Here is a 20,822-nt window from a genome sequence, read left to right on the forward strand (position 1 = left end):
TACTGGGTCAGCTGCCTCCTTGGTACCCCACAGGCCCTCCTTCGCTCTGTGCTGTCTGACGTGCATCCACCTGTCTGCTTCCCCACTAAACATGAGCTCCTCAGGGGAGAGACCCCCCCTCCCTGCCCCCGACTTGTCTCTTCGCCTCCAGCGCCCTCCGTCAGGCCTGGCACAGTTCCCTTTCAACATTTGCTGAATGGGAGGTTCCCCTGTATGGAATCTTCTAGCTCAGTTTCCAGGTCAGCATGGAATAAAAGGGTGGAGGGGGTGGCTGGGGAGGGGCAGGGTCACTCTTACAAAGATGCCTGCTCTAATGGCCCTGCCGAAACCACCATCCCTGCTGGTTGGGGCAGGTGGACAGCTGGCCCCTTGGGCTGGCAGAGGGCCTCGGGCTGCTTTTGTTGGTGGGGAGGCGGGGTATGAGCTTTCTTGGGCTGGGCCCCAGCAGCCCGGTCATCGTTCTGGCTCTGGGTGGGAGGAGGCAGAGCAGATGAGGATCTGGAGGCTGTTTATCTGGTCCGCTTACAGCAGCCCTGCGTCCTCATGCCACCCACTGCAAAACAACTAACTGTTCCCCAGGAGCCGGGAGACCCTCCAGCCCTGAGGCCCATGGGAGCCAGACAAGACCTCTGAGCAGCCTCTGGGGACAGGCCATGGTGGTGGGCACAGTGTCCGGCAGTAGAGGCTCAGCCATCCTGAGTCAGAGTCAGGAAAGGAGTAAGTCGAGCTCGCCCGAGGCGTCCTCTTTGCTGTCCAGGGAGGAAATGAGGCCTGATGAGGGGATGGGGTCTCACGAAGATTACTCAGGACTTGAATCCAGGTCTGAAGCCAGGGCCAGTGTTCAGTGCCCCCAGGAGAAGAAGAAGAAACAGACCGTATGTGGTTGGTGTTCTTAGAGCAGAAAGGCCTGGGCTGTGGGGGAGATAGTAGCTCAGCTCGTGCAGCAGCTTGCCCAGGACCAGGAGCAGTCGGGGTAGACCTTGGAGAGCTTGCCTCCAGCAACAGGCTCGGCTTGAGGACAGGCTCGTGCTCAGTGAGGACAGTCGGTGTGGTGTCAGCTCAGGGAGGGAGAGGCCAGGACACAAGTGGGACAGAGCAGGAAAGGCAGTTGGGCCACAGAAAGAGCCTGGCCTTTGGGGTCAGACCTACCTGGGTCTAAGTTCCAGGACTGCCACTTAGTGTACCTGCTGTGTGACTTTGGGTAAATCACTTAACATCTCTGAGCTTCAGTTTCCTCATCTGTTAAGTGAAGGTATTAACACCCATCTTACAGGGCTGTCACAAGATTTCAGAACAATGTATGCAAAGCGCTTGTGTTTTATAGAGAAAACCATTATTATTGCTGGAAATGGGGTTGGGATAGGACTGCACTTGGGAATGGCAGAGGAGAGAAGAGGGCAGAGGGGGAAGTGGGAACACTCATCATTCACGCAGCAGGAATTCCTCTGGACCTGCCCATGCTGGGCAATGCTGAGGAGCCAGTAAGGGATCTTTGCTGTCCCTGTCCAAGGGCCTGGCAGGCTGGGTGGAAGTGGGGCAGAGGGGAGCAGATACAGAGCATTACCACCCTGGAGACAAGTGCGGTGAGAGAGAGGCCCGGTGACCGTGGGAGCCCGGCCCTGGTGTTGGAGGCCTAGGAAATGTGCGCTAAAGTGAAGGAGCCTGAGGAGGAGGCTGGGGAAGGCTTCCTGGAGGAGGTGCCGTTTCCCTTCTTCCAGGTGGCTCTGCAGGGAGGCACAGGCTGTGCTGTGATAGAAGCTGCTCCTACTCCTTGAGGTGCCCACCCCTGCCCAGGCCACCTGGGGTCGCGACTGGAGGTACACGGTGACACACGCCCTCCCGCCCACCGAGACATTCCCTCTGGCTCCTCCTTTCTCTCCTCCCCCAGCCTATATGGTCCGAGCCCTGCCTCCCTCCCCAGCTCCTGGCCTTCTCTGTCCACACAATAACAGGATGTGATCCGTTCGAAGAGAGGAAGTGGGGAGGACGCAGTGCTGATAGCGCATTTCTGACTCTTGGCGTCTCCCCTCCCCTTTGGACCAGCCCCTGCCGCTGCCTCCTCCCCAAGGCGCTGCCTGGGCCTCTCTGGTTCCGGAGGGATGAGTTCGGGATCTTCAGGCTTCACTGGGGCCTGTGTAAGGCCATGGAGAGATACACACTGGCCCTCTGCAGGGCCTGCCCTCCTGGCTCTGGCTTTATCGGCCTGGAGACAATTGACTGAGACACTGAGATGCAGGGAGGCAACTTTGGACACCAGGGTATTTTTCTGGAGCTGCTAGAGCCTGGGGGTGGGCAGGTGGGTCCCTCAGCCTCCACATCAGCAGAGCTCCAGCCGCCCACCTGTTTCCCCATGGACCTGATCCCGGGAAGTGGGGTAGTAGAGTCAGTCCAGAGGTCCTTGTCGAGCCCTGCCTGCACTCTGCCTTGCACAGAGTGTGGGGTAAGCACAGATGGGAAAACTGAGGCTCTGAGAAGCAAAGGGACTTGTCTAAACTCAGCATGAACTAGGAGCTAAGCCGGAGCTAGACCCAGATTGCCTGATCCCCACCCTGGGGCTCTCTCACCCCTGTAGGCCAGAGCTGTCCGAGAGAACTTTCTGTGATGTTGGACATGTTCTCTACCTGCCCTGTCCAATGTGGTAGCTGCTAGCTACCTGTAGCTATCGAGCACTTGAAATGTGGCTGGTGCAACTGAGTAACTGAATTTTTGATTATTTTAAAATTTGAATTGACTTAAATGTGGACCTGTTAAAATGCCAGCCCCCCAGGGAAGAGCAGGTTTTGGTAGTGCAAGGCCTAGGCCCCCACGTCCCCCGACCAGGAAAGCTGGGAAGAGGATGTGGGTCCCCACAGGTCACCCCCACCTGTGCTCTCAGTGTCTGCCGTCTGTACCGAAGGGCTGAGCTTTCAGCTCTGCTGTCTCACCGACTCCTCCCAAGGACTCCGTGCGAGGGGACAGTCGCTCCCATTTTACAGATGAGGATGCACTGAGGTCAGAGAGGGTAAGTGATTTGCCCAAGATCAAGTGGCTGAGAGAAGCCCAGCTGGGGTCCTGACTCAGGCTGTCTGGGGAGCCAGTTCCTCACCCCAGTGCAGACTGCCGCAACCCTGCGGAGAGGCAGGCCCATCCCAGGCCAGCAGGGCGGGGCTCCTCTGAGGTGAGATCAGAGGAGGGCTCCCCCCACGCAGCGTGGGAGGGGAGCTTTGCTTATAGGTTATTTTGTGAGTTCCCTGATCCGGAGGAGACAGTCTCTCCAGACTCGTCTCAGTTATGCAGATGGTGATCTGAAGATAACATCCCTTCTGCCCCCCTGGCCCTCACCCCCTTGCCATCCCATAATTAAGCCCCCACAAGACCACTGCATTTCTGAGACCCAGTGGAGCTACGGGACCAGGGTGGAACACCCTTTCCCACCCTGTGTTGGTGACAGCTCAGCCAGCTGAGACTCGGGAGCCCAGGGTCCCCAGCCCTTCCCAGCTCACCCTCCGCAGCCTGGGACCCGTGGTGCTCCTGGGTCCCAGGCTCTGCAGGATCTCGGGGGGCTGGGCCTTCTGCCCTCTGGCCGTTCCCACACAGGCTGGTCCCTTCTCTCTGTGCTCCGCCTCTCTCTCCAGCAACCCACCCGGGAGCTGCACGTTCAATGAGCTATCAGGCTGCCCCATCACTCCCACGCCCCCTCTCCAATACCCCTGAATAGGTGGGATCCAGACAGACACTGGCGCTCCCAGCCCCAAGCCCCCAGGCAATCTCTCCCTGGCCGCCTGGGACCCCATGGCTCCGATGCCCCACTACCTGCCTACCATGCTCGAGACTCAAGGTCCGGGAGGCTGCCGTTCTGTCATTTGGCAGTAAAGCAGCCATCTACACCAGAGGCTGACATGCTGCCTGGCCCTGGTTTGTGATGCAAAGATTCGACTCGGGGGGGGTCTAATGACAGGTAAAAGCCAAAGTCTCGGATTCTGTCACCCCGAGTCATCATTCAGGGATGTATGCTTCTCCACCTCCCTTTGGCTTTCTGGTGGCCACAGCAGGTTCTGTGGGGCAAGTGGGGCCAATGGGGCAGGCGGGACAGAGCGGTGGTTGCCTGGCTTGGTTGTTTTTTGGGGCAGGGGGGCAGGGTTGGCCACAGGCCCCTTCAGGGTCCACATCTGCTTGCTTGGGGCTCTGCCAAAGCTGGGCCGGCCGGTCCAGTTGCCCGGGCTGCGGCTGCAGCTGGGAGCCTGGCTGGCAGGCTTTCTGTGTGATGCTAATGAGGGCTGTGGCAGGCGGCCTGGGAGCTCTGCTTTTGTCCTGGGCTTGTCCTTGCTGGAGGGCCCTCAGAGAGAGACAAGGGGCCCTCCTCAGACCCAAGTGGCCCTGATTAGCCGGCTGTCACTCACTTTGATGGCTGCCAGTGCTCTGAGGGTGTGGACTGAGATTGGGAAGGGATGGGAAGCGAGTGTGGTCCCGTGCCCCTCCCTGTGTCTTCTGGGGAGTCTTAAAAAATCCCTAGTTTGAGATGGGAGAAATGCTGCCCCCATTCTTTCTCCTCCATCCTGTCTTAAGGGGCTCTTGAGTTCCCCATGTGTTCCCCATCGTTCATCTCTCACTTCCTCACCTCTAAGGCTTTGTCCACCTGAGATGCTTTCCATGCAGACTCCCACCACCCGTAACAGTTCTGCGTGTTAAGCTGTATCTGCTGCTTCCGCCCCTGTGCTGGGGTCCCTCCTATTTCTGAGCTCACAGAGCCCCTTGAACCATATCTGGCGCTGCTGGCCGTCTGCCCATATACGAGTCCTGGCTTCACCTCCCGATTTGTCTGTGAGCTGGCAGCGCTGGGACAGGGTGTTGCTGGTCACTGGTGGCTCTGTCATGCCCAGTGTGTGTGTGTGGGGAGCACACAGATGCTCAGTAAATCTTTGCTGAGTTATTTCATCATATCCTCAGGGTGAGTGGGCACAAATGGATCATTACCTTCATTTTATTATGGGCATTTCCAAATCTATATGGAAATAGGATAATATAATAAATGGCATGAATCCACCACCGACTGCAACAATCGTCCACATGGGTAGTCTTGTTTCATCTGTACCTCCATCCCTCCCCATACTCCCTGTCCTCGTAATGAATTATTATTAAGCAAATGCCAAACATCATGTTGTTTCATCTGTAAATTCCGTTAAAATTTTTATTGGTTGATTTAATTAAAAATATCTACTGAACATCCACTCTGTCAGGTTGTGTGCTACATTCTGGTAAATTCTTAGTCATCTTTCAAAGCTTAACTCAAATGTCACCTCTTCCTGGGAGTCTTCCTTGATCTCTCCTTCCCCCGGGGGAGTTTAATAGCTCCTTCCTTGGGGTTCCAATTGCATACCTCCTTCACAGCACTCCTCATTTTTAGTAACTGATTTTTTTTTTTAATGCGAGGAGGAAGTGTAATGTAATACTTAAGAGCTTTAGAATGAAACAGATATGGATTCAAATTCTGGACCCACTTACTTTCTGAATTTAATTTCTTTAAACCTCAGTGTTCTTGTTGGTACAATGGGGGTACAGCACTCACCTCGTGTTGTCGTGAGGATTCACTGGGCTATGACTGAGGCACCTACACAGTGCTGGCATGTGGCACGTGTTCCTTGAAGGAGTGGTGTCATTACGACTGCTACATGTCTGGGTGCATCACGTGGATTGAGCTGGAGGGCAGAACCTAGATGTTTCTTTTTCTTTCTTTTTTTTTTTTGAGGAGCATTAGCCCTGAGCTAACATCTGCTGCCAATCCTCCTCTTTTTGCCGAGGAAGACCGGCCCTGAGCTAACATCCATGCCCATCTTCCTCCACTTTATATGTGGGACGCCTACCACAGCATGGCTTGCCAAATGGTGCCATGTCCACACCCGGGATCCAAACCAGTGAACCCCTGGCCGCCAAGAAGCGGAACATGCGCACTTAACCACTGCGCCAGTGGGCTGGCCCCAGGAGCTAGATGTTTCTGATGTATGTCCTGCCACCTGGGGCCCTTGCTAGGAGAGAGTGGTGGGGCAGCGTCCAGTTAGCCAGAAAAAAGGCCAAGTGGGCTCTGCCACAGAGTCTCAGTGGCCCTGCCCGGCCAGGGACAGAGTCTTGAGCGAAGAAAGGCTCCAGGTTAACTTTTGGGCTATTTAAGGGCACTAGTGCAAATTTGGAAGAGTGACTTGATTTTGCCTCTTAATGCACATTTATTTTGTTTATTTTCAAACTATATGTTTTTTCAAACAAACATTCCTCATTCTAGAAACTCTGGAAAGAACAGAAAGAGAAGCAAAAAAATAAAAAGAAAAATCACAAACTCAACTGAAGGTTACCAATGGACGTTTTATTTCCTCCCTTTAAAAAAAATCTGTTTTTTTTTTCCCAACTGTGAAATCATAATTGCATTTTGTTTAACTTTTTCATGCATCCTCAGGCTTTTAAAGTTATTGAAGGGCAAAGTCTCACCTTTCAGACAGAAGTTCTAAGTGTGAAATGGTGGGAGAGTTTGGGTGTGGCTTCTAGACTGAGTCAGAGGTGGTGGCCAGGGGGCCAGCAGAATGTGCGGGAATGCCTCTCATGCCCGCCCTGCTGGGGCTTCTGCTCTGAAAACAGTCTGGGGTGGGACAGGGCAGTACCAGTCTGGGTGCTCCTCACACTTACCCAGTGTCCACCTGCAAGGCCTTTGGACGTATTATCCTCCAGCCAATCCACTGCAGCATGGCTGGGAAACGGAGGCTCAGAGAAGTGAAGAGACTTGCTCAGGTCATACAGCTGCTGGTAGGTGAGGATGTCCATCCAGCTTACAGCTCTCGGACTCCAGGGACTCCAGCATGGAGTCCATTCACCCCTCCCTTTCCCCTTGCTGTGCTCTGCCTACCTCTGCAAGCTCACAGCTCCTACTTGCACACCTCTAGTGATGGGGAGCTCACCACCTTTCAGAGTCATCTCTGCCATCACTAGACAGCTCTTTGAGACAGGCCTTTCTCTCACTGAACCAAATCCAGCCTCTCTGTGACTCCTCTCATCATGCCCTGCTGCGTGCTCGGAGGCCACAGAGCGAGCTTTCTCTATCTGATGTGGGACAGCCCTGCAGGTAGGTAGAGACAGAGACCCCTGAGGGTGCTCCTTTTCAGCCCCAAAATCTCAGCTTCTCCAAATATTTAATAGACTGATGGCAAAACTAGTAACAAGGGAAGGAAATGGTTTTAGCTAGGATGAAACAAAATCAGCCCCATGACTCGGAAGGCCCTGCGGTGGGAGGCGCGCCTGACGCTCGCACTCGGACCCTCAAGTGTATGAAGGCCATGTGTTGCTTCTTTATTTTCCCTTCAGTTCAGACGCAGATCCATCCCCATCCGTCTGAGTAGACGTTTCTTAGGGCTGGCTCCCAGCCCAGCTTCTCATCCTTCCACATCCCGGCCATATTGCCCCTGCCCACGGCCTCGGTCACCATCCTCCAGCTGCCCAATCCCAAGCCGCTATTTCCAGCTCAGATGTGTCTCCCAGGCACACGGGACGGCGCACCGAGCTGAGCTGCGTGCCGTGCCGAGCTGTCCTCCAGGTGCTGCGAGCTCCGCCATTTTGCACTGGAGCACGCGGCTTGCTGCGCGTTGCTCAGCTCAACCACGAACAGGTGACTTCCCCCAGGGCTGCGTGGTTCTCGTGCTTGAGACAGTGCGTGGCGCACAACAGACACTTTGCAAAGTTTTAAGTGAATGAAGATGTGTTCTCTCCTCACCCCCAAGGTCCTGCTCTTCTTGTATTCTCTAGTTTAAAAAACAGCACCGACATCCAAGCGTCATCCCAGACGGGGGCCAGGGTGCCACTTTGACTCTACTTTTCTGAGTCCCTTGCTCCCTGCCCCCGTGCAGTCACCTCAGTCTGTTGGTTGTACCCCTTAAATTGCTCTGTGACCTCCCACTTCTCTCCATGCCCTTTTCCCACTCCAGCCTCACTGTCTCTCTCCTGGACCCCGCCACAGCCTGCTCTCTGCCTGCTCTGACCTGTTCTTCAAGCTGTGGTTGAGGAGATCTTGCTGAAATGCAAGACAGGCATGTCTCTTCCTTGCCTAAAACCCTGTAACAGTTCGGCCTTACCTGTAAGAGAAAGGTCCTGCAAGGCCCTCGAGATCTCTGTCACCACCACCCTCTGCTCTCCAGCCAGGCCACCTCCCATCAGCCACCCCCCTGCCCCCCCCCCCACCGCCCCCAACCTGTGCGCCTCCCCGTCTGCTCTTCCCCAGCCTGGAAGTACTCTTCCCTACCCCGCCCCAGGCCCAGCACTTCAGACCTTCTCTCCCCATGTTGTAGGGGAGCTCCTCCATCGCTCTCCGACATCTCCCAAAGGTGCCCCTCCGCCCTGGACCTCGCCTCTTAACTCCAGACTCACATACCCATCTCCAAACAAAACTCGAGACTCCTTCCCCGTCTCAATCTATTCGAGCTGAACAGACTCAAACCCCTGAAATCATCCTTGGCTTCTCTCTTTCTCTCACATTCCAAATCATGTTGGCTTTACTCTCAAAATATATCTAGACTGAAATCACGTCTCCCCAGTTCCACAGCTGCTGCCCTGCCCCGAGCCACGGTCCTCTCTCGCCCGGAGGGTGGTGGTGGCCTGCTAACTGGTCTCCCTGCGTCTGCTCTTCTTGCTCCATGGTCTCTCTTGTGCTCCGAGCCCTTCAGCAGGTCTCAGTCTGAGTCAAAGCCACAGTCCTGACAGTCGCTCACAAGGCCCTAGACAAGCGGGCCTCACCGCAGTCTTTCAAACCTCCTCTCCGGCCCTCTCCCTGTCTTCACTTCCCCAACCACGCTGCCGCCTCCCTCCATGCTCCTTCTGTTTGTCCTTCTTGGCTGCAGCCCTCTCCTCTCTGACAGCTGGACATCTTGCTTCCTCACTTTCAGCCCCTTGCTGATGTTTCCTCTTAGAGGAGACTTCCCTGAGGAATCTGTGTAAAATAGCGCATCCTCCAAGTCTGCCCCCTTTCTCCTGCTCCTGTCTTGTCTTTCCAAAATTGCCATATGACCTACCATATCTGTTTACATGTTTGTTTCCTGGCTGATGCCTCTAGAATGTGAGTTCCGTGAGGGCAGAGACTGTTTTGTTTGTTGCTATATCCCTGGTATCTCAGAATGCCTGGGCCACAGGAGGCATTCAAAGAATGTTTGTTGAATGAATGCATGAATTTTAGACTTGAGACTACCTTTTCTCGGTTTCCTAAACTAGAGGGGGGGTGTCCCATTTATATGCTCTTAGCACCCTTCCATCTCCTTTGAAACATTTGGTGCAACTGTAACTAGAGAATTGTATCACATAAGCTCCATCTTGTTCACTGCTGTATTTCCAGCCCACGGTAGACACTCTGTGTTGAGGAAATGAATGGAAGCACGCCAGAAGGCTATTCGGGAGACTGACCAACAAGCAGGTGCTTGACAGAGGGGCTGAGCCCTGGGCTGGACACAAGGATGCATGGCGTTTAGCTCTCGTTCCTACTAACTGACTGTGTGGCTGTCTCCCCGGGTCACAGTTTCCCCAGCTGAAAAATGAGGAGCAAGACCACCCATTCAGAATGAGCTTTGAGGCCGGAAGAGACTGATCTAGAAACCAGCCCCCTCGCGTGGTTCCCCTGCCTGCAGCCCTGGGCAGTGGGCAAAGATCTGGCCTTGGGACCTCTGCCGGCAGGCTAGGCTCTTGGCACAGGGCCAGCCCCTTAGTTTCTTGGCTGAGCGAGTGGGCGGCAGGAGGAGGTGATCCATCTTCCCCCACTGGGCGGTCCTGGCCAGAAATCTCACCGGCCCAGTGGGGTCGCCTAGGACCCAGGAGTCACAGCCGGTGCATTCCTTGGCTTGGCTGGCTCCAGGGGTGCTTTCTGCTCCTTCCAGCTCCCAGGCACTGGGGCCCTCCATGGGGGTGAGCACTCATTCAATCTGACCATGGTCCCCAGCTCTGAGCCCCAGAAAGCCTCTGTCCACAGAACGCCAATCTTTCTCCAGGTCTGGCCTTGAGATCACGTGGCCCTGCTTGAGCGGACCTACCCCAGGCTCCCAGTGAGTCAGGACTTCACTCTTGTGTGCCTTGGGCAGCCTGGTGAAGCCCGTGGAGTAACACTGGCCTACTCCTTCTTGGAGTAATGTTTTCAAATGCATCAAATACAATGTGTAGCACTGCAAAGGAAACCAATTATTTTGAAATACAGTTATCAAAATATTAAAAATATAAGCTTGGAATATAGTAAGTTATGAGTATCTTTATAATGTGACAAATAACAAGATGTAGTGGACGGTCCAACGACTGTTAGAGTCCCGTGGTGATGAGCGAGTGATCCATCCAGACGTCTGCAACGGTTATATGATGATATGAAATATCGCAGAGGCACTGTGGTTTGTTGCTTTCATTCCTAATGGAAGAAAATGGCAAATTTCAGTTAGAGGTTAGTGAAATACAGATGTAATGTTTTCCCCGTGCAAGTTCCTGAACCCCTGAGTTCTGCCCGTGGGCCCTTGTGAAGGGACTGCTCAGTGAAGGGAGCCAGGCCGTGAAATGCTGAGTCTGAGAGGAGGGAGACTCGCCATGGGCCTAACCAGCCCCTCCCTCAGAACCTGCTTAAAATACAAAAATCCATCATAGTCTGTTAGTGGAGTCACAGAATCACAGGCTTCCAGATCTGGAAAGGCCAGAACCCCTTCTGCAGACACCCCTGTTGGACGACCTGGCTCTTGGCCTCTGCTTGCACATCTCTAGGGATGGGGAGCTCACTTTCATTCCAGGGCTGGATAGCTCAACTCCTCTGAGCAATGGTGACACACAAAGATGAATCAGCAGCAGCCTCTGCCCCCACAGCTAGAGATCAGAGAAAGACAAAGACCCAACTAGAGCTAACATGCTTTCTTCATTAGCAATCATTCTCCGAGCTTCCGCTCTCTGCCAGGCCAGAGGTAGGCACCGGATGTGCTGAGACTGACTTTCATAGTGTGTGTTGGGTGTGCGTTCAGGCACTGTGCTCAGGAGCAGCGTGCTGGGGGTGGCACAGACATGATGCCTTCCCTCTGGGGAGACAGACATTAAGTGAGTAAACACACAGATCAACATGCACTTGCAGTTTTTGATAATGGCTGGGAAGAGACGAGCAGGGGGCTTCACAGAAGGCGTGACCTCAGAAGGGGGAGAAGGGAGATCCAAGAAAGCCCCTTGGAGAAAGTGACGTTTAAGGCAAGATGTGGAGGACGGGTTAGTCCACCAGGCAGCTAGGAGGGCGGAGCCGTCTGGAGGAGGCTCTGACGCAGAGAAAGGGCTTGGCTACTGTTAGCAAATGACAGGTGGCCCTGGGGCCAGATGGGGCTGGAGAGGAGGGTGAGGAGGTTGTGGGGTCTCCAAGGCCATGCTGAGAAGTTTGCCGAGTGTCTGAAGAGCTACTGGAAGCCCTTAAGGAGTTTAAGCAGGATCTGTTTGAATGAATAAAAGAAAGTCTCCAGGAGCCCTCAGGCTTGCAGTAAAGTCATTAACGAAATATGGCAAGAATGAGTGAAAAAAGCGTTTATTTCTGTGCTCTAAACACCTTTCTTGAATACGTCCCCTGCTTTTCCTCGGGCTGAGCTCTCTGCCTGGCGGCCTTCCCGGAGCTATCTTTTTGCTGAGTCCAACAATTCAGCTAACTTTTTTCCTGGCATCCTCGTCCAGGAAGCTTTCCTGAACACTTCATCCGAGCTTCCCTCAGCACAGCCCTGAGCATGCCCTGGGCACTGTTCGCAGCATCACTGACCGCTCACGTGTCATTGTCCACCCTCCCTTCCTCCAAACCACCCCTGGAAGGGGGCGGAAGTGGGGGGCTGAAGGGAGGGGAAGTTGCAGAATCTTCTGCGGCAGACTGGCCCCGCCCCCCCCCCCACCAGTGGGGCTTGGAGCTGGACTCTGCCACCTGCTGGCAACAACTGGAATGGCAGGCAGGACAAGGTGGGGAGAAAGGCCACTCCTAGGCCCACTTAAGCTTTTTTGAAGGGGAATCACACAAGGTCCAGCTAGATGGAGGGCTTGTTTCAGAGGGCCTGATGATTTGGCAGGGCTGGGCTGGGAACAGGAGGGAGGAGCTGAGCGTTGATGGAACAGCGGCTCAGAGATGAGGACACAGGGTCCAGCCCTGTGGGGCTGCTGAGGCCTGAGTCCAGATCTTGGGTCCAAGCCAGACCAGTAGGGGGGCCTAGTTTGTTGCCATGGGGACCTAGGGCTGTGTCCCTACAGCTGGGGAGATGACCCCCCTCAGCGAATGAGGACATCCAGGGAGCAGGGACCAGCCTCAAAGCCAAGTGTCCACCCACGCTCCCCTTTTCCGGAACAACTTGTTTTGCTCCAAAGCTGGGGACTTTGACCTGAGAGGTGTGTTTTCCTACTGTTGGTCACCTGATGTCCTTCCTGCTCATCCCCCTCCCCCACCACCCTGAAAAGCATGGTCCAGGGAGTCCTTGTCCTTCTCCAGGTTCTTTGGGGAAGGGGGGATACTTGGGTAAGGGAGGCAGGACCTACGACTTGGGGACTGATAGGAAAGGCTGGGCTGCTCTTGGGGGCCGTGGGCTGGAGGGGGTCCCGGCAGTGACTTCCTGCCCATCTCTTCTTGGCTCTCTCCTTCCCCTGTTTCTGGGACACCTCACTCTTCTGGGGTTTCTTCCTCCTGCTCCATCCTGACTCTTCTTCCTTTGAAAGACTCTTAGGTGTTGGGGCCGTATCCTAGTCCCTCACTGCTTCCTCCTTTCTTCCTGCACTCATCTCACCCCCCCCCCCCCAACACACACACATACACACATACACACACCACACTCACACGCACACCCTGGGAAGACCATGCACTCCCATGCCTCAGTTACCAATGCTGTGCCACAGATGGCTCCCAGATCCAGCTCTCTACTGGAGACCCAGGGATCCCAATGCCTTCTGGACGTTTCCCCCGGAGGGTCCACAGGCACCACAAGCACAATACATCTAGGCCTGTAGCTCATCCTTCTTCCCCACCTCCTGAAACTTGCCCCGGCCCCTTCTGAGGCACCACCCTCACCACGCCTCACCATGCCTGTCACCCAAGCCAGAAACCTGTCCCTCCCTGTCCCTCCCCACCCACTCCCAGCTCATCTCTGTGTTCTAGCAACCATGTCCTGTCTATTCAACCTCCTAAATAGGGCTCACATCCCTTCCACTGCCACTGCCCTGGAGCAGGCGGTGTTCCTGGCTGTGTGGCTGCTGTGGCCGCCTCCCCGCCACCTCCATTCCCCAGCCTTGCACTCCCCTTCCATTCTCCACACTGTGTGCGGAGGTGTCTTCTTAAATGCAGATCTGACCATGTGTCTCCCCTGCCTCCAGCCCTCCAAGAAGGCATCAGTGGATGTTTGTTAAATTCAACCTTGCTTCTTGCATTCCAGTCAGTGATTCCCTGGCTGTTCATTAACATCCACGGTGCCTACTCTAGTCAAACTTTGTGCCAGAAGATTCTGAGGACACCTAGTTGGGATAAGGAGGGAGAACAGGACATACACGTATGAGGGCTTCACTCAACTCCAAGCGGAGTTCCCCTAGATCAGCAGAGACCCCCATCTCTGGCTGGTAATGGGGCCCGCAACACTCGCATGTGCACACACACATCCACGCACACACAGGAAGCCAGGACGGGTCGTGACGTCCGGGTGCTGCCCCTGCAGACCCTCCTGCGATAGAAAGGCTGCCCAGGAGGCCCTGTGAGCAGCAGTTTGGTGGCTTCTGAGCAGGCAGACTGTGGAGGGGCTTCCAGCTCATGCCCTGGCTTTGGGGGACCCTCCATCTCTGAGACTTGGCCCCAGTTTTATGGTTCCTTCTTTCTAGGGGTCTGTGGAGCCAGACTCTCAGCATCTCCAGCTTCCAGGACTCCTGAGGTAGCGGGGGGCAAGGGCACCCAGCATGACCCTTGGCCCCAGGCCTCGACAGGTACTTGCATCTTTTTCAGTTCCTGAGCTGGAGGACCTGATGGACTTCATGTGATCCTGGGGGTTGAGGGTCCGAGGATTCAGGGCCCCAGACTGGACATTGCCCCCTGGAGGTGTCCTTCCCTTGTCCCCCCCAGCAGGGCTGTTCACCCACTCCTCTCCCTGTGATGGGTTGAGATGGATCAGAAGGCATCTGGAGAGGCCTCTGATCAAGCCCAGATCTTGTCTCAGGGAGGCTCCACTCAGCTTCCAGGGACCACATCTGGGGCCAGGAGGAAGAGCTAAACAGGGCCAGGTCAGCTGGGCTGGGTCGAGGGGCCAGGGACTGGGACCCTCAGACCCTCCGTCATGGTCTCCATGGGAGAAGTGGATTTAGAGAGCTGCTGAGCTGGGCTGGGGGTGGAGGGACAAAAGTCAGGGCTGTGTCCCAGGACTGGGCCCCCGGGATCTGGTGTGGCCAAGTACAGACAGGTGAGGGGAGAACAGGAAATAGGCCAGGCTCTGGGAAAGGGGGCAGCTTTGACCTTTCCCTAGCTCCTGGGTTTTCCCTATGCTCTCTGGAGCCAGCCAGCAAATTTCTTAATCCCACTGTCAGCCTTCCAAGAGGCCCCGCCCGCTGGGTAGGAGCAATAATGTGTCACTCCTTTCCCAGAACCAGCCCCACTGCCAGAAAAGGGGAGCCGATGCAAAAACTCTGGGGAGGCCTGGGGCTTGGAGGTGAGGCCCCCCGCCCTCCCCGCACCTCCCTGGTCCTCAGACCACTTCCTTAGCTGGCCTCTGAAAGATGACCTCGAATGCCAGCTTGAGTGGGCTGGGCACCGGCCGGGGGAGGCCAGGCCTAGCAGCTCATTACCATGGGAGGGAGGGCGGTTTCCCTCCACCTTCCCTCCGCCTTCCTCCCTCGCCTTCTTCCTTACTACGTCCTCTCCTCCAGGGCCAGACTGAGCCCGGGCTGATCTCAGCAGACACGACAGACCCACAGCAGCTCCAGGAGCCCAGATACCAGCAGCCAGAGGGAAAGCTGGGGAGCTGCCTGCAGCCATGTCAACCCTCGGCCTGGTCATGCTGAGCCTGCTCGCGGCAGTGCCACCTGCCAGCTGTCAACAAGGTAGCACAGGACTGGGCCAGCCCTGGTGGCTGCGGTGGGGAGAGGGCTGGGCTGGGTGCTGGTGACCCAGGGGTGGATGGGGTGGTCTCTGGCCTCCCTCACCACCCCGCACCACCCTCGACACCTGCAGTTTGGAGGGGAAAGCAGGGCCTGGGCTAGCTGGAGGACCGTCCAGAGGCAGAGGCCTCCGAGCCCAGCTTCTGTCTGACTCATTTTCCCCGAGTGAGAAGGCGGGCAGCAGGGGAAATGCTGGGTCTAGGATTGGGGAGAGGAGTTGAGACCCAGGCTCCAGGAGCAAGAATTGCCCTAGAGATGGCTGGGTCCTGAGGACAGGGGGTCAAGGGCTACTAGGAGGGTGGCAGTGGGGCCCGAGCCACCCCTCAAAGAAAGGCTCGTCCCAGGGGAGGGGCGGTGCTGTCAGGGGTTTGTCCATGGCTTCTGCCTAAATTCTTGTGCTTCAGCTTCCTGGGCTTGGGTAGGGGACAGTCCCCAGTGTGGCTCCCACCACATACCTGAGCTCTTTGCCCAGCTCTGCCTCTGTCTTGCTGTGTGGCCTTGAACAAATCACTACCCATCTCTGAGATTCAGTTTTCTCATCCATAAAATGAGGACAATGAACCCACCCTGCCCATCTCCCAGGGCTGCTGCCAGGTCAGGGGTGTGACGGGGCTTTAAACCGGTGAAGCACTGCACCCAACGTCTGCATCTGCATCTGCAGCTAAAGTCTGGGGACTCTGCAAGTGGGACTTGGGTCCCGAGGAGGCTGGCAAAGATGCTTCCAGAGCACCCCTTCCTTTGCAGGTGCCCTGAGCTCTCATGCATGTCTGCCTCAACTCTGTCTCCCAGGTCTTAGAAGCCCTCTTGGGAACTGAAAACAGAGAGGCTGAGTAACTTGTGTGGGTCACATAGCAGAGCAAGAAAGGTCAGAGCTCACATCACCTCTCTCCTGCCCCAGGCTCTGCCCGATGCACCATATGCTCACCCTCGAGCCACATGGAGAGAGGAGCAGGGGACTGTGGGCCCTGGTGCATCTGGAGGGAGCCGGCTGCAGAGACTGGAGGAAGCCGGGAGAGGCCTCCCAGGGCTTGAGCCCTAACTCCCACTGACCTGGGGAAAAACAGGTCTGAGTCGTTGTTCTTGGGGAGACAATGAGTCTCAGGGAACCACTGTGAACAATGGAACTCGGGCTTGCCATACTGGGTCTCTTCCGTTGCTTAAACAGATGAGCAAGGTCTGACCTGCTACAGGCCAGAGAATTCCCAGACATCCCCCCTCCTTCCCAATACCTGCCAGGCTTGGAGAGCACTCAGAGAATAGGTAGGGCCTTCACTGCAGCAGGAGAGCATCAGGGTAGACTCAAGAAAAGACTTCCCAGTGGGAGTGAGGCAGAATGAGGTTTTTGATGCCCAGCCTGGGCCCCTCAAAGTACAGGATGGCACTGGATGCTGGTGTTTTGGCCTGGAGGCAGGACCCCTCAGAAGCCTCCTGTTGGTCTCTGTCCCCTCCTGGGACCTCGACCTGCTGTGTGTCTGTCCTCAGCAGGGCAGAGCTCCCTCTGGCTCTTGAGCACCGTGATGCCCTAGGGAAATTAGAGTCCTTTGGGGCTGCCAGTGGACCAACGGCGGAGACTTCTGGGAAAGCCTGAGGGTTAGAGGTGGTGTCAAGGGTCAAGAGTCAAAAGGCAGAGAAGGTGCATGGATGGTGCCTTGACCTGGTCTCTGGCCTAGTCCCCTAGGCACCCAGCCAGAGGAGCTAAAAGGGGTCAGATTTTGAAGCTTCCTTCCTGGCACCTGAGCCCCAGAGGAGAGCTTGCCCCTCTGTCTTACCTTTCCGAAGACGTTCTGTCCTATCCCTCTCTCTGGGCACCTCTGACACCCCTAACTGAGCAGCCCCGCCTGCCCTGCACTCCCACGCCCCACCCAGCACCAGAGAAACCTCTTGTCACAGAACAGGATCTTCCAGATGCCAGCTCAGTCCTATTAGCCCTGGGCCGCCCCAGCGGGAGCCAGGGAGGAGGGGAGCCACCTCCACCTGACAGGCCTAGGTTGGCTGTCCAGGGGGCTGCCCTTTGGTCTCTGGGGCCCAGGCACTCCCTGGGGTGCCCTTCATGTGACCCACAGTGGGGGTGGGGGTGGCTCTGGGCTGCCTGGATCTCAGACACAGCTCTCTGAGGCCTGTTCCCTCCTTGGCTCTTCATTCCTTCTTCGAGCTGCTGTCTTCCTTCCTCCAAACTGTCATCCCTTTCTTAAGCTCAGTGGGGGGGAGGGCGGTGAGATGTGTCCTCGTTCCCATCCCTGCCACCCCAGAATGTGCCCCCCGACCCCGGTCCTGGCAGCTGGCTGATGGCCTCTAATACAGGCCCCAGCCCTTGAGTGTGAGCCCCTCCCTCTCCTGTTCTGCACTTGTGGCCCCACTGTGGCCCTGCCTGCTGCAGCACCCTCCGTACTTGCCTCTTTCCAGGCCTGGGGAACCTGCAGCCCTGGATGCAGGGCCTGATCGCCGTGGCCGTGTTCCTGGTCCTCGTAGCAATTGCCTTTGCTGTCAACCACTTCTGGTGCCAGGAAGAGCCGTGAGTGCTGCCCAGGGGCCCTGGGGCTGGGCTGGCAGAGGCAGGGTGGGCCCCAGGATGGAGCTGCAGCTCTAGCAGTGGGAGAAGCACCTCAGAAACCCTGCGTCCAGTCCTCTCACGGGGTGGAAAGGATGCTGAGGTCCAAGGTCTCAGGGATGGGAGCTCCGGCTCGCTGGCTCCCACACCTGGCTCCATCGGCCCCGTGGCTCTGGTGCTCGCTCACTGTGGGCTTTGTGGAAATCCTTCTCTTCTTGGCATCCCAGTGTTTCTATCTGTATAGTTGGGACAGTGACCCGGCCTGCAATGGGGGCTGTGAAAACCTCCGGAAAGGAAGGTCCCGTCTGTCTTCAGGGTCAGCTGCTGTGCCCATGCAGGGCTACAGAGGGGCAAGGGGACAGACACAACTCCTGTGCTCATAGGCTCCCAGAGCGGAAAGGAAGGGAGCCAGGAAGGAGCAATGAGAAGCGCAAGTACTGGTGCTGAGAGTGCAGAGTGCAGGTGGGCCTGTCCTGCTCCAGGGGCGTCGGAGGAGGCCTCCGAAGGATTGCACGTTTCTCGTTTCTCCTGACACCTGGAGAACTCGGAGGAGCCAGTCTTAGGATGGAGTGGGGTGGGAAGAGCATTGCAGTTGTGGAAAGAGTGCACGTGGGCTCCCGAGGTAGGGGCAAGGCACGAGGTAGAGAGGAAGGTGGGCTGAAATTCAGGCCACTCTGCGCTTCTGACACTGAGGCAAGGCTGCGTCCCCCCCAGCTCTCACACAGGTGGCCTGGTGCCTGTGTAGCAGCAGCCTGCACGGCCCACTGAGGGGACACAGGCAGCTCACAGGTGGAGAGAGATGGAGACGCCCGAAACAGGCAGGGCCTGGGGCGAGCAGACCCTCGTACACCAATGCCCCGCACTTCGGGCTTTCTCCTTAGCGCAACAGGAGTCCGGTGAGAGTTTGTAAGCCGGTCTCTGGAGGAGATGAGCATCGCCACTCTGGCTGCTCCATGGCAGATGGGTGGGGGAGGGGCCTGCTTGCCAGTGAGGAGAGCCAGGAGGAGGCTGAGCAGGTCAGGAGAGAGTCTGGACTGTGCAGGCAGCAGAGGGGATGGAGAGAGGGGACAGGTGCAAGAGCTGTCTTGGGGGTGGACCCCCTGGAGTTGGTGATGGGGACAGCACAGGCAGGAGGGAGAAAGGACAGGGATAACCTTCAGCCTCTGACAGGACCACTCACTGAGACATGGAGACAGACGGGGCGACTGCTGAGTTTAACTTGGGACACATGAAGTCTGAGGAGCCTGTGGGGGGTCCAGGGGAAGACGGGCAGCGGTAGGGGTCCCTGTGACCCTTGCGGGAGGAGGTGCAGGGAGCAGTGGGTTTAAACGTGAGTATGAGGCCAGGAGACTTTTGTTGTAAATGCTTCCTTTCTCCACTGGCCCTGGCTCTGCCTTCGGCGGGGCCGCTGCCAGGTGTGCTCCTACTGCCCGAGGGAAGCCCTGTGGGAATCTGGGGCAGACACTGAGTCCTGCTGGGGTTGCTCTGCGGGCTGAACTGAGGCCAGGGGGAAACAGCAGAGGGAGGCTGGGACGCGGCTGGCGAGGCCTCGGGTAAATCTTTTGCGAATCTCAGGCTGGGAGCTGAGGCCCCCACCGTGGAGCAGGGACAAGGGCGTGAGGAGGCTGACAGGGGCCCTGCAGGTTGGAGGCGCCTCTGTGAAGGGGCAGCCCCTGCCCTTGGACTTGTGAGAAGCAGAGCGCAGAACAGGGCCTGACTGGACCAGGGGGAAGTGGGGGAACAAGAGGACCCTCCTGATGAGCCCCATCCCCAGGGAGCCGGTGAACATGGTCCTGACCACTGGGACCAAGGCAGATGGCATCCTGGTAGGCACGGATGGAAGGTACTCCTCGATGGCGGCCAGCTTCAGGTGAGGCTGGGACAGAGCTGCTTGCCCTGTGCTCCAGGGGCTCATGGGGACCTCAGGACCAGGTGCTTCTGATGGGGCAGAGGGCTGGGAAGGGTGAGGACTCACGTGGAGAAGGGCGGGGAAGAGAGGGGCTTCAGGGAGGGAGGGCTGGTGAGTGATGGGGGCTTTGTAAGGACTGTGGGGCCCCATGGGGACATGAAGTGTCAGTTTGGGGAGAGGGCCCAGTAAAGGCTGGGGACTTGGTGGAAGGGCTCAGAGGGTGGACTGGGACTCACAGAGTGGCGTGCAGTGGGGAGAAGGGGCTCAGTGGGGGGAAGGGGACTCTAAAGGGAGGAGTGGGGGGGCTCAGTGTGGGGAGAAGGATCTGTGGGGAGGGAGCTCAGTGGGGAGATGGGCTCAGCCTGGCGGTTGCTCAGTGGGGCCCAGTGGGGGAGGGGCCAGGGGAGGAGGGAGATGGGGTTCAGGGAGGTGGTGCTGAGAGGCCTCGGGTTTCAGGAACACAAGACCAGATATGGTGGGGAAACCCCCTTCTGGGACTCAAGCGTTTACTCTGGAAGATGCTGCCCTCAGAGGTGCAGGGTGGGGCAGGGGGAAGGGGTGGGATGGAAGGTGCAGTGACCTGTCATCCTCTTTCAGGTCCAGCGAGCACGAGAATGCCTATGAAAACATTCCCGAGGAGGAGGGCAGGGTCCGGAGCACCCCCATGTGACCCCCGCTGGCATGAGGTCCCAGCCCTGATCCCAGGCGCCTGTGATGGATCCTCAGCTCACCCCCCAGGCCACTTCTTTCTCTGTGCAGGAATCTACAGTATGGGCCAACTCCCCCAACCCCACATGGCCCCACCCTCCCCTGAATTGTCACCAGCCAGGGTCAGAGCTCAGACTGTGAATGGGTTGGGGCTCGGCTGTGGCCCTGGGGTCTCCTGGGGGGGGGGTCCCCACTCAATCAAATCAGAAGACCCTTCTGAAGAGGACTGTGAGCTCAGCACCTCCCCTCCTGCCTCCCGTCTCCTCCCCTCCCCCGTGGAAATGGCCCCTGGTTCTGTGAAATAAAGACGTTTTGTACCTCTGAGGCTGAGGCTCCCGGGGCTCAGAAACAGCCCCTCAGGCTCGGGGCCAGGTCCGGTCTCCTTTCTGAATCGTGACAATCACCTGCCATAGCCATCATAGCAGCTCTGGAGGATGACCCAGAGAGCCCTGGGGAGGTCCCTGGGGCCAGGGAGTCACCCACTCTACCCTTGTTCCGGGCTGAGACCCTCCCACAAGGCCCCTTCTGCTGACCTGCCCTTCACAGCTGCCATTCTGGGCA

The 20,822-nt window shown here is 57.0% G+C and overlaps 1 protein-coding gene across 5 annotated transcripts; it reads left to right on the top strand.

Annotated features, from left to right (window-relative positions):
- The first annotated feature begins 12,418 nt into the window (after positions 1-12,418).
- On the top strand, positions 12,419-20,585 carry PDZK1IP1 (PDZK1 interacting protein 1). 5 transcript variants are annotated; one of them, XM_070509988.1, is made up of 6 exons: positions 12,419-12,487; positions 13,831-13,932; positions 14,866-15,039; positions 17,500-17,608; positions 19,419-19,514; positions 20,151-20,585. In XM_070509988.1, the coding sequence occupies exons 3-6, from the start codon at positions 14,973-14,975 to the stop codon at positions 20,221-20,223; spliced, it is 345 nt and encodes a 114-aa protein (XP_070366089.1). In that variant the 5' UTR covers positions 12,419-12,487; positions 13,831-13,932; positions 14,866-14,972; the 3' UTR covers positions 20,224-20,585. The 5 variants fall into 5 exon arrangements, with proteins under 5 accessions (XP_070366089.1, XP_070366091.1, XP_070366090.1 ...); XM_070509990.1 differs by having other exon boundaries at positions 12,421-12,460; XM_070509989.1 differs by lacking the exon at positions 12,419-12,487 and adding an exon at positions 13,465-13,575.
- Positions 20,586-20,822: the final 237 nt, after the last annotated feature.

Source organism: Equus asinus, chromosome 5 (assembly GCF_041296235.1).
Source record: "Equus asinus isolate D_3611 breed Donkey chromosome 5, EquAss-T2T_v2, whole genome shotgun sequence".
Taxonomy (NCBI): Eukaryota; Metazoa; Chordata; class Mammalia; order Perissodactyla; family Equidae; genus Equus; species Equus asinus.

What these genes read in the sequence shown, in the direction of transcription:
- PDZK1IP1 (XM_070509988.1), top strand. Translation starts at nt 14,973, where the DNA reads ATGTCAACCCTCGGCCTGGTCATGCTGAGCCTGCTCGCGGCAGTGCCA. An exon ending in ACCTGCCAGCTGTCAACAAG is followed by an intron (nt 15,040 to 17,499) that starts GTAGCACAGGAC and finishes GCCTCTTTCCAG; the next exon opens with GCCTGGGGAACCTGCAGCCC. An exon ending in TCGATGGCGGCCAGCTTCAG is followed by an intron (nt 19,515 to 20,150) that starts GTGAGGCTGGGA and finishes ATCCTCTTTCAG; the next exon opens with GTCCAGCGAGCACGAGAATG.